Source organism: Aethalodelphis obliquidens, unplaced genomic scaffold (genome assembly GCF_003676395.1).
Source record: "Aethalodelphis obliquidens isolate GAN/ISIS:26980383/991018 unplaced genomic scaffold, ASM367639v1 scaffold43, whole genome shotgun sequence".
Lineage (NCBI taxonomy): Eukaryota > Metazoa > Chordata > Mammalia > Artiodactyla > Delphinidae > Aethalodelphis > Aethalodelphis obliquidens.
This window is the reverse complement of record NW_020837987.1, coordinates 11,761,518-11,776,667: the sequence shown is the minus strand read 5'-3', so window position 1 is coordinate 11,776,667 and position 15,150 is coordinate 11,761,518. Positions and strand designations below refer to the sequence as shown.

At 51.5% G+C, this 15,150-nt stretch overlaps 1 protein-coding gene across 4 annotated transcripts; it reads left to right on the top strand.

Moving 5' to 3' along the window:
- The first annotated feature begins 737 nt into the window (after positions 1 to 737).
- Positions 738 to 14,620, top strand: FBXO46 (F-box protein 46). Of its 4 annotated transcripts, XR_003427434.1 has the most exons (3): positions 738 to 817; positions 1,610 to 1,667; positions 5,099 to 7,007. XR_003427434.1 is itself a non-coding variant. In XM_027079885.1 (2 exons), exon 2 carries the CDS (start codon positions 11,749 to 11,751, stop codon positions 13,564 to 13,566), a length of 1,818 nt encoding a protein of 605 aa, XP_026935686.1. In that variant the 5' UTR covers positions 741 to 817; positions 11,671 to 11,748; the 3' UTR covers positions 13,567 to 14,620. The 4 variants fall into 4 exon arrangements, 2 of the variants coding, with proteins under 2 accessions (XP_026935686.1, XP_026935685.1); XM_027079885.1 differs by lacking the exons at positions 1,610 to 1,667; positions 5,099 to 7,007 and adding an exon at positions 11,671 to 14,620 and having other exon boundaries at positions 741 to 817; XR_003427433.1 differs by having other exon boundaries at positions 748 to 1,667.
- Positions 14,621 to 15,150: the final 530 nt, after the last annotated feature.

Here is a 15,150-nt window from a genome sequence, read left to right as displayed (position 1 = left end):
CAACCTAGTGGAGAGCAGAGGCCCTGGAGTCCAACACATTTCAGTTCATATCACTTTATTGCTGTGTTGCCCTGGAGAAGAATCTCAATCTCTTTCTGCCTTAGTTTTTATAAATTTGGGATAATTCTTGGGTTCTGTGCAGAGTGTCTGGCATATAATTAACATACAATAGATATTTACTCAACATTTATTTACACTCTTGTGTGCTTGAACAAGATACAAAAAGGTGCCTGTCTTCGTGAATCTTCTAACTATGATATGTACAAATTTCTAGTGCATGGAGCTATCCTCCCTCCTAAAGCTTAAGGCTAATTTCCTTATTTGTAAATTAGGAGGTGGTGGTAAGAAAACCAGGGGGAAAAATGGATGGGAAAGTGTTTGAGAAAGTACAAGGCACTGTTAATTATTATGTTAATCAGTTTAAGTAAATCGGTAAACTTGCTCTTCCCACCTCTCCACCCCTCACAAAAACTGCCCCTTTGCAGTTTTCTCAACCCCTTTTCCAAGGGCCCCGGGCCAAAATGGAGGAGGTTGCACTCCAACTCCCAGTGCGCCTGGCGGGGGCGCTCTGTGCGCCTGCGCTGTCAGGCCCCCTCTCTACCGCTTGGGAGTTAGAGTCGTTCTTTTCCTCAGCCCGCCCAGTTTGCTTCCTTCCCCACCTCCAAGCTTGACCGTGCTGCCTTCTGGGAGTTGTAGTCCGTGGCCGCCCGGACTCCAATTCCCAGCGGGCTTCGGGGCGGGAACCCGGAAGGGGAGGCTGGAGAGGAGCGAGTGGGGGAAACCCGCGTAGCCGAGGGAGCTGCAGCGCGGGGAGATGGTGAGAACCCCGAGACGGGGCCGGGGGCGCTTGAGAACCCGGGCGGGGGTTCGGGACCCTGTGTCGAGAGGGAAGAGGCAGGGGCTAAAGAAGGGACTGGGTGAGGGGAGATCGCTTGGGGGAGGGGTTTGGGAGAAATGGGAGCCGGAGGGAATAGTAGAAGAATGGGGGCTGGGGATGGGTCTTGAAGGTGGGGAGAGAGTCGAGCTTTGGGATTGATTGTGAGGGAGCTCAGAGCTGGGGAAATGAGTCCCGAGTTGGAGAAGGGGCTGGGCGTCCTGGCAGAGGCCCTGAAGGGGGCAATTTCGAGGGGTTTAGCGTAGGGGATGTGGAAAGGCATGGGAGTCGGTGCTAGATGAATGAGGGGGTCTGGAGGCTCCGAGGGAAAGGCCAGCTGTGGATGCGGTGGGTTGGAGCTTCTGAATCGGATTGGGGACAGGAGGGCAAGCTGAGATGGTGGAAGAGAGAAATCAGTGATAGAGTGGTGTGTAGGTTAGGATACAGAACTGTGGGTGGAGTGCGGAGCATGAGATGAGGGGCCTGCCTGTAGCGATAGTTTGCTTAGTCCAGCCAGAGACTCCCGATAAACTGGACAGGCACAGAACTGTAGGATAATATGGCCAGCAGGGGCCATAAAGACGACCTTTTGCACTCTCGTTTCTCCAATGGAATTAGAAAAGGGTAGCGGATTATGTGTATGGACATTCCAGCATTCAGATCTTTTCTTCTGCTACTCCTTTGTGACCTGGGCAAGTGTCCCCTCTCTGAAACTCAGTGCCCTTATCTATTGAGGGAACAACATGCCACTGAGAAGAGAGGAGGCTTCCTAAGATCGTCATCCCGGCTCGGGGTAAGTCCTTAGTCTAAGAGCTGTTGGTGGGAAGTTCCCCACCCCAGGAATGTGACTGGGTCACAGGTGCTAATGTATTCCCTTCTTTTTAGTCCAGCCCCAGGGGCGTTATCTCAAACCCTGGCACTGAGCTGGGCACACCCCAGCTCAGAAACATGCGGGGGCCGGAGGGGGGGCTTCCCCACAGTCGATTCCAGCTAACACTTATTGTTTAGGAAGTGCCTGGCCCTGTTCTTAGCTACTTGTATGTATTAAGTTCTTTAATTCTGACAACACTCCTAAGTTGTAGGTTCTGTTGTTTTCTCCATTCTACAGAAAGGAAGCAGAGGCACAGAGAGGTTCAGCAACTTTCCCAAGGTCATCCAGCATTAAACGATAGACTCAGGATTCCAACCTAGACATCCTGGCTCAGAATCTGTGCTCTCCCCACTGTAATTTAGTCCCCTCTCCTTGTACTGACGTACGATGTCATGAGTAGGGCAGAGACTTGAGAACTGAAGCAGTCCTCAGTTTGAATTTTAGTTCTGCCATTTACTTGCTGTGTGACCTTGGGCAAGTCTTTTGGCCTCTCCTCAATTATAAAATGGGATCAGAACCCCTAGGAAGGTTAGAGGGTTTGGGCAGGTAAGCACGTGAAGTGCTTGGAGTAAGTGCTTTATACACCTGAGTTGTCGTTTTTTTGGAATGGGAATGGGAAACACAGACCTGAGAGAGGGCAGTAGAGAAGGACCAGTGAGGGAGACATCAGCCAGGCTGCCTTTCCATTCTCTCCCAGGTTCCTCCCATATCCTGACTCTTGTAGTTACCCACCCTCTACCCCTGGGCACCCAAGCCCAAGGGTGACTCCCCGAGGGGTTGCTCAGAAAGTCAGTCTGTCCCCATTCCCATTCCTAGCCCCAGCCAAATATAAATATTTCACTTGCCAATGCCCAGCCTGGCCCAACTCCAGGTATTTCTGTGAATATGAAATATTTCTAACAACTGTGTGCTTTTTTCTCCCAACTTTTTGGTCATTAGGACCTCACTGGGCAGTTTGGCAACTTTGTCAGTCATTTTGAAACAGTTTGGTTCATTTGTCTTGAGGCTTCCGGAGTTTATCCCATAAATTTTCTGACCCTGATAGGAAAGCTTATGGTTAATAGCATCAGCATCAGATAGGACCACGTTCCTGTCCCGCACCTCTGCTGCTGTGTGTCCTTGGCCAAGTTGCTTTCCCCCTCTGGGCCTCAGTTTTCTCATATGTAAAATGGGGCCACATTCCAGCCGTGAGGCTCTTGTAAGCAGTTGATGAGGTCACATGTATAAAACGCCTAGTGCATATTAAGCTCTTAATAAGTGTGAAGTATTTTGATTAATTTTATTCTTTCAAGAAAAATTTATTGAACATGTACTCCGGAACCAGAACACCCAGATTTGAATCCTGGCTCCATCACCCACCAGCTATGTGACTTTGGACAAGTCACTTAACCCCTCTGGACCTCAGTTTCCTCTTCTGGAAAATGGGGGTTCATCCCTTGAGTAGTCCACCATGTTGATAGAGCACCTACTATGTGCCAGGGCCTGTACCAGGTACATTTTTGTCTCCACGTCTCCTGTTAGTTTGGGGAAAAGTTGCCAACCTCTTACTTTTCCCTGTACCAGTTTGTCACATCTGGGTGCCCCGGGGTGATGTGACACCTTTTTCCCCCTTTATTTGTTTCTCTTAGAAAATGTTTCTCCTTTCCAAGTTATTTTGCCTTTTCTTCAAATCTTAAGTGTGTTTTCAGCCTGTGCTTATCTGAAGCTTACTCATACAAAATGATTTTTTTTTTTTGATTTTTTTTTTTTATCATTGCGAATGGTATATATCTAGCGGCTCCGGTAAAGCTGCGTTATTCCTAAAAGCACAGGTTTTCTCAAAGACTTGGCTTGTCACCTGCTCCTGACGCCTCAGTTAAGATCATAACCCCCGCTTTACACTCCTCATCCCTCTCACTTGGTATATTTGTTTCCCTGTAGCGCCTTGAAAATTACTATCTATTCCTTGTGCCCTCTCTCCAATCTGTAAGGACAAGGAATTCTGTCTCCTGTGCCCTGCATGTCCCCGATGCCTGGAACAGTGTCTGGCACCCAGTAGCTGCTCTGTAAATTCTGTGTAATTACTAGGTGAGACCCAATACCCAACAGTAAGAAAGGCATGGCCATATTTTGATTATTGTGGGGGACAAGGATCGGTTTCATTTCAGAGTGTGAAATAAAGAGAGATGTCTTTGGCTCCATCAGTGATAACCCTTCAGCAGTCTCACTTTTTTTTTTTTTTTTTTGGCTGCACTGTGCAGCTTGCGGGATCTTAGTTCCCCGACCAGGGATTGAACCTGTGTCCCGTGCAATGGAAGCGGGGAGTCCTAACCACTGGACTGCCAGGGAATTCTCTGTCTCACCTTTTCTTAATAATCCTGGTGCCTTTGTATTGAACCTCTCCTTGGTGCCTCGCTGGCAGTGAGCGCTCTACTGGGTTGGTCTCAGTGAATCAGCACCAACCCGTGGGTGGGTACTGTGATTATCTGTATTTTTCAGTGGGGGAAACCAAGGCACAGAGGGATAAAAACCCTGCCTACGGTCACACCCCGAGAAGTGGGAAAGCTGGGGTGCTCGGAGGCCCTGTCTGGATTCTGTCTGCACCCTGGATCTCTAGATCCTGAGGATTCGGGTGATTCCTACCATCAGCTGTTAGTCAGAAAGGGAAATTTGAGAGGGGGAGAGAGACCAGCAGACCCTGAGTCCAAAAAGCCAATAACGGGACATGGATGGATCAGGGTTGCGGACAAAGTAGTAGTGGGGGTGACGGGGTAGAGACAGTGGAGGATAGAAAGAGCAGGGCCAGGAGCAGAGCCCCGGGGTCCTGCCACCAATGCCTGTTTGGCAGTGGGCAAGTGCGTTCCCTGGGCACCACTCTGTGCCCAGTCCTGTGCTGGCACGACCCTGACCTCCTGGACCATGGGATGGAGGTACCCCAAGGTGGGGGGAGGGGGTATCCCCTGACTCAGCGTGGGGGAGTCAGGCATCTGCTTTTTATCCTTTCCTTCCTTCTTTGGCTTATTCTGTGGTTGCTACTGTTTCCAGCTTCTCAAGTCGCAGGCTCAGCTTGTTAACTGTCAGCCTTTCTCCTTTCTCTGTGCATTGCCAGAAGCAGGTTCTCCCTCCACATGCTGCACAGCTGTCCTCCTTGGAACTCCCTTTACCTTCATCTGGGGATTCCTTCCTTTTGCCTTTTTCTGGGCTAGATCTTATTTCTTTGATCTGATAGCTTCCTTTTTCTTGGTTTATTCCTTCCTGTGGTGAAGCAAATCCTCCAGTAGCTTTCTGAGAAACGGTTCCTGGGCATGTTTTATTTGTTTGTTTGTTCATTTTGTTTTGCCAACTTGCACCTCTCATGGAAGAATTTTAAACAGGGGAGTGCTGTGGTCTGATTTGTGTTTGGAAAGCTCTCTCTGGCTACCATGGAAAGGATGGAGCCGGAAATGCTAAACCAGGCCAGGGAGCCACGTGCGGAGGCTGGAGCAGCTGTACCTTTGAGGAGAGGTCCCAGCCTTCCGGAAATCCAGAGGATGAAGGGGAGAGAGGCCCTCACCCAGGTCATTGTCATTCAGCAAGGGCAGGTGACAGGTGCTGCCAGAGGAGGCCTGAGGAGGAAGAGATCCTGTGTAGCTTAGGATGGCACCAGCACAGCTCCTGGAGGAGGTGGCATCCTACCTTGGTCCTGGGCGCAGGATTTCCACCGGTGGACTCGGCTGGACCAGCTAGTTTTTCACAAGAGGTCCCCAGTAGCAACTGTGCAGAAGGCAGACAGTATGGCAGTGTTAGGGGTTTGTTCAAACAAATGTGCACTGCACACCTGTGATGTGCTTGGGCGTTGCTTCTCACACTTAATTGTGCTTGCAATCCCCCAGAGAGCTTGTTGAAGTGCACATTCTGATTCAGTGGGTGTAGGGCAGAGCCCAAGACTGCATTTCTAAAACACTCCCAGCGGCTGCCACTCTGGGGACCACACTAATGGTAGCCAACCGCTTGGCGCTGTTCTAAAAGCTGGCGACACAGCAGTGAAAAAAAAACTAGGCAAAAGTATCAGCCTTGGGGGAGCTTTCATTTTAGTGAGGGGAGCGGACAATAAACTTTATGAAGTTTATAGTGTATTAGATAGTAACACATGCTAAAGGAGAAAAGTAAATCAGGGAAGGAGAGTGTGTATGTCTGTCTGTGGCAGGGGCTGCAGTTTTCAATCAAGGAGGGTCTTGTGAACAATAAGGTCCTACTGTATAGCACAGGGAACTCTATTCAATATCCTGTGATCAACCATAATGGAAAAGAATATGAAAAAAGAATATGTATATATGTATAACTGGATCACTTTGCTGTACAGTAGAAATTAACACAACATTGTAAATCAACTATACTTCAATAAAATAAGGTAAAAAAAAAAAAAAAAAGGAAGGTCCCATGAAGGTGATCTGAGGAGGGGGTGAGCCCTGTGAATGCCTGGGGAAGAGTATTCTAGGCATAGGGAACAGAGAGTGCAAAGGCCTTGTGGACTGAACAAGATGATCCAGGAACAAGATGATCCAGGAAAAGTGCTCTGTATACTCAATGAATGAGCTGCTTGCACTCTGGAGTCAGCCAGACTCTTGGAGTCAAAGCTCAGCCACGGAGCTGCGTCCGACAGCAATTACTTAGCCCTTCTGTGCCTCCACTTCCTAATCCCTGAAACGAGATGAAAAATAGTAAGAAGATGTGAGAATTAAATGAGTTAATATTTGTAAAGTACTCACAGCAAAGCCTGGCTCACGGTGAGTGCTCCAGTGTTAACTGCTGTTGTGATCATTTGCTCTGTAATATATTCATGTTGGCCATGATTGTTTATTTGGATGTCTGCCCCCTTTCCCATGAGCTCTTTCTGGTGAACTCAGTGTCATCTCTGTATCCCCAGCATCCAACCCAGGGCCAGCACACGGGAGGACCTCTGAATGTCAGATGAGGGATATAAAACTGGATTCTCTAATTGTCGGGGGCATTCCAGCAAGGGTGCTGGTTGTGGGGTTCAGGTCCTTACTGATTTTATCTTTTCAACCAATGTCTTATGGAGAGATATATTAAGGTGTCCCATTACATTTGTGGATTTGCCAAACTGTGTGTCATTCTGTTGTTTTTTGCTTTGTATATTTTGAGGCCATAGTATTAGGAGCACGTATGTTGAGAACTTTTGTGTATAATGGGTCAGTTTGTTTTGTCACCATCTTTGTCCCTGATAATACCTTTTGCTTTTGTCAGTTGTTACTGTTTTTTTAAACAGCAATGTCACTCCTCTCCTTGACTCTTGGTTCTTATTTGCCTGGTCCGTCTTTTCCCATCTTTTTATTTTCAGTCTTTCTGGCTTCTGATGTTTTACAATAAATGGAGCTTCACAGAGCATCCTCTAAAAGCTGTCTTAGCGTAGGGCTTTGTGCTGGGCTCAGTGTGTGGAAGTTAGAAAATTCTGCCCCAGTGACCTCGGACGCAGATAGAATACTTGGGTGTGAAACAGAATTTACACTGTCAGGCTTCATGGGGTTTACGACATGGAGCCTCTGGAAAAGGAGCTTTGATCCATTCAGTCCCATGCTGGGCAGGGTTGCTGGGGTCACCATGATGAGCATGATACCTCTGACCCTTCCTCCCTCCTCTCCTCCCGGGGGTTCACTCTCCAGTGGAGGAGACAGATCCATCTCTAGACAGTGATGACTCAAGAGTGGGCAGGGCTGGGACTTGGGGAACCCAGAGGTCCCCCTCTGGGCAGTTGGGAGGTTTCCAGGAAGGGAGCTCGGGGAAGGCCTCTCTGTTAAAGATACAGGCCCATTAAAGCTACATTTGAGCAAAGACCCAAATGATAGAAGGGATTGAACCATGTGGAGATCTGGGGACAAAGCATTCCAGTCAGAGGAAACAGCAGATGCGAAGACCATGGAAGGAAAGAGCTTGCTGACTCTGAGAAATAGATATCAAGGAGGCCAGTGCGGGAGCCCAGAGGTGGAGCCTGACCCAGCCTGGGAGGTTAGCTTCCTGGAGCAGGGGATGGCTGAGCTGAGACCCCAGAGAATATATAATTAAACAATAGAGCGCAGCAATCTAGAATCAGATTCCCTGGGTTCATACCCCTACTCGAAGTCACACCAGTTATGTGTGACCTTGGGCTAGTTAGGCAACCTGTCCTGCCTCAATTTCTTCATCTATACAATGGAGATAACAGCTCCTATCGAGGATCAGACAGGGCCCCAGTATCCTAACTACTCTGTATGCCAGATCATGTGCTTACCTGGGTCCACTGGGGGTGTGGAAGAGTGGGGAAGGACGAGGCTGGACCAGTGGGGTATCTGGGCTTTTTCCCAGGGGCACTGGGGAGTTATGGTAGGTTCTGAGAAGGGTAGGGACAAGGTCAGGTTTATACTTTTAGAAGACCCTTCTGGCTCTGATGTGTGGGATGGTTGGTAGTAGGCGGGGTGGTGGGGATGGACAGATGCCTGCAGTGGGGCCACCTTTGAGTGTCTCTTGAGTCCGCCTGGCACTGAAAGGATCTAGGCCAGTGCTGTTCAAGAGAAATATAAAGTGAGCCTTACGTGCAATTTAAAATCTTCTAGTAGCCACATTTAAAAAGTCAAAAGAAGGAGATGAAGTTAATTTTAAGTATTTTAACTCAATTATATCCTAAATAGTATCATTTTAACAGGTAATCAATATTAAAAAAACATTATTGAGGTATTTCATAGTCTTTTATTGTACCAACTCAGAGTCAGATTTGCGGAGCCTGGTTGGAAGGGCTGGCCGGAGAGGTCCTTTTGGCCACAAGGCCTGAGCCTTGAATGCCAGGCCCAGAGGCTTAGACTCAGTGCCGCGGGAGCCATCGCAGGGTTCTGCCCATTTGTTTTTCAGGGTTAGGTGATCCCGCTGCCCAGTTTCCCCCGCAGGAAATCTAGCCCCCCGGGGCTCCCTACCAAAGCTAGGCACTTTTAGACCCCCTTCCTTCCGCCCTGGAGTCTCAATCCCTAAACTGCTTGGGCCTTTAAATCTCAACTGTCAATCAAGGCTCCTGTTTAGAGGAAACGTCGTAATAAACCTCTCCTTGAATGCCTTGGCCTCGGTCCTGGCCTTGTCCCTCCGTTTAGCAGGAAGTTGGGAGTTGTTCTACGCTCTCTTGCACTCGGCTGTTTCCACACCCCCCTTCGTCACCTCTCGCCTACTCCTCCCTCTTCGAAGTTGGGCCCCTTCGCCAAGGCCTTCCTTATTTGGGCATGGCCCCGAACGGCCGCCGCTCATTGGCTGGGGGCCTCACGCGCGCGTCTGTCAACAAAGAGGCGGAGGGAAACTAGTCGGGTGCCCGCCCGCGCGACAGCCGGAGGGAAGGAGCGAGGGGGCGGGCCCTCTTCCCACTCGTGCGCACGCGTGTGTGCAGCCACTTTCTCCCGCCGTAGGGGGCGGGGCTCGCCGGTGGGGGCGCCTTGGGGGCGTGTCTCGGTTTCGAGGGTAGACCCAGGGGTTGGCGGATTCCGGGGAGGCTATATTTGGGGGCTTGGGGATATTCTTGCGTGCGTGTGGGGATACTTTGGGGTTCCCTTGAGTTTAGGGGGCACCTTGGGATTCTGGTTTCCGTTCTGTTGTAGTGTGGAAGGTTCGGTTGTGTTGTAGGGGATCTCCCGTGTGGATTGGGGTGTTTGGTGGGTATAGGATTTGGGGAGCCACGGAGAGACTGAGAAGCAAAGAAAAGAGTCCAAGAGTACCAATTCTGGACCCAGAATGCGTGGGCTTTCGGCTCTCCCGACTTCCTACCTGATTGTCTCCGGACACGGGATTTAACCTTTCTGTGCCTCATCTGGAAACAGGGACTGATAACACTACCTGCTTCCTAGGGACGGGGGAGGATTAGCAGGAGTTGTTAGAACAGTACCCAGTAAAACTGCCAGCGAGCATGCCATAAGCTCATGTCTGCTTATTAACATTTTGTAAGGTTTCTTTGGGAGTATTTTGGAGGTTCTTTTGGCTTTTGAGAAATATCTGGTTTGGGATTAGTTTTATGTGTTACGGAGATTTTATGCTTTAGTGAGTTGTTTTGCGGTTGGGGGGCTTCTGTGGAATTAGGGAATACATGTGGAGGTTTAGAAAGAGTTTGAGGTGAGTATAGGATTTCAGGAAACTGGTCTTTTAGGTCATCTGTGAGGTTGGGAAATTGCTGTGTGTGTTCGAGTTCTTGGTTAGGCATGGGAATCTGTGAGGGGTTCGTTGAGATTGAGGCTTTCTGTGCTGGAGGGGATATTTTTAGGTTTGGAAGTTTAAAGCAGGATTTGAGAGGGTCTGGATATGTTAGTCAGGATTCATTTGCATCTATAGAGAGTGAATGGCCTTTGATGTGGTAGCTTCTATTCCTGGACATTTTAGATGTGTTGGTGGTTGGTAAACTTAGCCTTCTGTAGGTTTTAGGGGCTGTGTGGCATTTTTGTTGTTGTTGTTGTTGTTTTAAGCAAGATTAGGCTTTGCAGGCCATATGTTCTCTGTTGCCACTACTCAACTCTGCCATGATAGCATGAAAGCAATCATAAACAAATGAACGTGTTTCAATAAAACTTTTATTTGCAGAGGCAGGCAGTGGGCCACATTTGGCCTGTGGTTCAAAATAGTCTGACCAGGAGTCAGCAAACTACTTTTACCAGTCTGTAAGCATGTGGAAGTTTTGATGTTTGAAGGGTATTTTGTTGTTTTTGTTTGTTTTGTTTTTTTAATTTTTATTTTTGGTTGCATTGGGTCTTCGTTGCTGTACGTGGGCTTTCTCTAGTTGCGGCGAGCGGGGGCTACTCTTCATTGCAGTGTGCGGGCTTCTCGTTGTGGTGGCTTGTCTTGTTGCAGAGCACAGGCTCTAGGCACGCGGGGTCAGTAGTTGTGGCACGCAGGCTCAGTAGTTGGCGCACGGGCTTAGTTGCTCCACGGCATGTAGGATCTTCCCAGACCAGGGATCGAACCCGTGTCCCCTGCATTGGCAGGCGGATTCTTAACCACTGGGCCACCAGGGAAGCCCTGAAGGGTATTTTGGTTTCAAGATGTCTGGAGGGAAATGGGCCAGGGAAGGAGTGAGACTGAGGGATTGAGACTGTTGGTCCTGCAGTGCAACGTGGTCATGTCAGAGTCATTAGCAAAATTGCTTCCAGATTAGGTCAAGCACACAAAGTCATTGCAAAATAAAACGGTCACTATTGCAAGCCCTAAATTGAAAAGTCTGGAAAACAAGTTCGAGGGCCTGGTGTTAACACTATGTAAGCCTTCCCCACTCTGAGCCTCAAACTCAGCAAGTTGTGAGCAACTTGAGGAAACTAGACTAGAAGGGCCTTCTCATCCCAGGGGTCTGCGTTTGTGCTTAAGGGAATTACCTGCACAGTCTTGGTGCAAGTGTGTGCATTTTTCTGGGTGAGGATACACAGCTTTAAGGGATCCTTCAAGAGCCTCACGACCCGAGCAAAGCGAGGAGCTGAATTCTTAAGGACCTCTCTGTCTCCGACCTCTGATTTTCTTCCCCTGCCCAGCCTACCTTGTTGCTTCCTCTGGGCTCAAGCCGCAGTAGCTGTGGGCAGGGCTGGGAATTCTTGTCTTTTCAGGAACTTGTTACTAGGTGAGCAAATAGAAAAAGGAGGAGCTGTCAGTTGGTACTTTCATTTCTGTTTAAAAAGTTATGGCAGCAGGAGACCTCTGGATCGTGAGTGAAACCAGTCAGGCTGTGAGACAGCGGAGGGTTGGAGCAAACTACCAGCTCCGGTCACACTCTGAGTTTTACAGGAGCAGGTCCTATCCCCTCTGCAGCCTTCCATTTGCTCACCTGTGCCAGGGGGGCGGGAACAGGATCTCAGTGGTCTAGTTTGGTCTGTCCCCTCAGGTCAGGAGATGTTGAGGTCAGTGGGGTACTGGGAGGGCAGGCCGTTCCCCAGCTCCCCAGCCTCCTCTTCCCTGTCTCCAGGTGGCCTGTGGAGCCCCCCACCGCCATTCAGGTCCTGAGATGTGGTGAACCCCCGCCTGTCTGCCACCATTCCCCAGAATGGACCGAGGGGGCCTCCTTCCCTTCCAGCTGTGGTGCCCCCGGCCCTTTGGCACCTACTCCCAGAACCAGCCGCGCCCGCCTTCCGCAGCCCTCAAGCCGTCAGCCTGCCCTGAGCCAGGTGGGGGGGCGGAGCCAGACCATGGCCCTGCCCACTCAGAAAACACACCCCCAGCCTTGGCCACGGAGGCTCCTGCCTCCCAGCCTGCCCCGCTCCTTTCAGCAGCGGCTGCCGGCGACGAGGGTCGAGTCCTGCTGGACACGTGGTATGTTATCAAGCCCGGGAATACAAAGGAGAAGGTGGCCTTCTTTGTGGCCCACCAGTGCGGTGGAGGCAGCCGGGCCAGCTCCATGAAGGTCAAGGGGCACTGGGGCAGTGACAGCTCCAAGGCCAAGCGGAGGAGGCGCTGTCTTGAGCCTACGAAGGCTCCTCCGGACCCAGGGGGACAAGACGGGCCCCCTGCTGCTGAGGGGGTCCCAGCCTCAGCCAGTGAGGATGTGGACCTGCTCTCTGTGGCCGAGATGGTGGCCCTGGTGGAACAGCGGGCCGCCCTGGCCCTGCAGAGCTACCCGCGCCCGAGCACCCCAGCGCCTGTGGTCTATGTGTCGGCCGAACAGGGTGGGCCTGCCAAGGGGCTGGGGTCCGAACGGCGGTCTGGTGGCGGGGACTGCAGCCGTGTGGCGGAGGCCGTGGCCCACTTCGAGGCTCAGCGGGACAACCCTCCAGCCAAAGGCCTCCGCAAGGAGGAGCGGCCTGGGCCAGGCCCTGGGGAGGTGCGCATCGCCTTTCGGATCTCCAATAGCCGAGAGCCCCGTGCACCGGATGGCAGCTTGCCCAACGGGAGCGGGGGCCGGCCGGGTTGTGCCTACCCTGGCAGCCCGGGTCCTGGGGCCCGGGCCAAGGACAAGATCACCTGCGACCTGTACCAGCTCATCAGCCCCTCTCGGGATGCCCTCCCCAGCAATGTGGAGTTTCTGCTGGCTAGGGCGGATGAAGCCAGCGAGGGTGAGACCCCAGCCCCTGCCAGGCCCGAGGACACTCCCCCGGCCCCCCCTCCACCCCCTGCCCGGGACTGTGGCGCGTCAGGCTTCCATGTGGATGTGGTGGTGACGGGGGTGGTGGATGAGTGCATCTTCTTCGGCAAGGATGGCACCAAAAACGTGAAGGAAGAGACGGTGTGCCTGACCGTCAGCCCCGAGGAGCCACCCCCGCCTGGCCAGCTCTTCTTCCTTCAGCCCCGGGGACCTGATGGGCCCCCCGAGCCACCGCCAACTGACTCGCCCGCCACTGCACCCGGCCCGGACGATGCTGAGGGGACGGTGGACACCTCCCTGTGCCGCCTGTACCGGCACGTGTCGCACGACTTCCTGGAAATCCGCTTCAAGATCCAGCGGTTGCTGGAGCCGCGACAGTACATGCTGCTGCTGCCTGAGCACGTGCTGGTCAAGATCTTCAGCTTCCTGCCCACGCGCGCCCTGGCGGCCCTCAAGTGCACCTGCCACCACTTCAAGGGCATCATTGAGGCTTTCGGCGTGCGGGCCACAGACTCGCGCTGGAGCCGCGACCCGCTCTACCGCGATGACCCTTGCAAGCAGTGCCGCAAGAGATACGAGAAGGGCGATGTGTCGCTCTGCCGCTGGCACCCCAAGCCCTACCACCACGACCTGCCTTATGGACGTTCCTACTGGATGTGCTGCCGCCGAGCCGATCGCGAGACGCCCGGCTGCCGCCTGGGTCTGCACGATAACAACTGGGTGTTGCCCTGCAATGGGCCAGGCGGTGGGGGCGGCCGGGCTGGCCGGGAGGAGGGGAGGTGAAGCCGGGGGAGGGGGGGGGAAGAGCCCACCATGCCCACCCCCACCCCCTCCCCCTGGGAGCCGAGGGTCAGGACTGGGTCACCAGCCCATACCCTCTGCCCAGGCAGCGTTGATCCCCCTCCAGAACTGCGATGGTGTTCAGGGGGATGACCCAAGAAAGCACTCTGTTTGACCCCTACTGGTTTTCTACTCTTCGGACCCTCAAGTAGGGTGTTTTTTTATCAGCATCTCAATTTCTTCTCCATTCAGCCCCAGCGCCCTCCCTGCCACTCTTCATACCCCAGGGACCTACAAGCAGGGAGCAGACGGCAGCTAATTTTGGTACTACTTAAGGGTTCCCCCATTCTGGCCCCCTTCCGTTCCCTCCCCTCAGTTCTTTCCCTCTGGAGCTGTTTTTTTTTCCCCAGGAGGCTGCAGCACCCAGGGTTGGTACCCTTCCTAGCCTACTACACCAGGGCTCACCTCCTCTTTAGGAACTGGGGCCATCAGATCAAAGATCACATTTGGCAGTTTTCATGGCCGCCTGCCATTTCCCCATTAAAACAATAAAAATCAGTTTTCTCCTTAACCTCAAGCTACCAGTCTCTCTACTTCCCCTAAAGGGGAAGAGGAGAAAAAAGTTGAAGTGTAAAAATTCTCCTCCTCCCAATATTTAAGCTATTGCCATGACTCTCCCCCCTCCCCCCTGCAAAAAAGCTGTGAAGCCCTTTGCCTCGCTCTGGACAGCGTCGGGGGCCGGTGGGCAGGGACTGTGGCTTTGAATTTCTGGGTTGTTTTTCCTTCTACTCTGGGTACTTGTTCAGGTGTTGGGGTCTCTCCACCCCCCATCCACATGTGTTTCTTTAGAAGGCTTTGGTCAACCAAGACCTTGACCTTCAGGCAGTTTGATCTGGGGTATTTTTTGTTTGTTCTGTTTGAGATGTGTTTTTGTTTTTTTGTTGTTTTGTCTTGGTTTTAGTTTTTCATCCTTGTGGTTCTGGAAAGCTTCTAATGTGTGGCATCTGACCAATTTTGAATTGGTCCTTTCTATAAAATCAGTATTTATAAGGCTGGGCCCAGACTGGTTTGTGTGTTGTTCAGGGAAGGGGTTTGGGAGAGAAGGGAGTCATGGGCCAGTGCATGGTGAAATGGAAAAAGTTGAGAGAAGAATCCTTAGCCGAGTCCCTTAGCCTGAGATTATTTTTGACTCTTCATCTGTGTCGTTTTGGATTCGAAAACCTCAAAATAGTAGACGCTCAAACAAGGTAGTTTTTATTTCTTTAGAAACCCAGTGTTTGGCAGGTATGGTGGACCTGAATTCATCTGGAACCCAGGCTCCTTCTAGCCCACTATTCCATTATTCTTTGGCTGTGGCCCTCATCCTCATGGTCCAAGATGGCTGCTGGAACTCCACCCATCACCATTTTGCAGGAAAGGAAGTCCCTTGCCTCCCAGAAGTACCACAGTGTGCTTCTGTGCACATCTTACTGGTCAGAACTTTAGCCACGTGGAAGGGCTGCAGAGGAGACTGGGAAATGCAATCCTTTAGTTGGATGCATTATGCCCAACAAAAAACTCTTGCTAAAGATCCCTGTAATTAAAGCT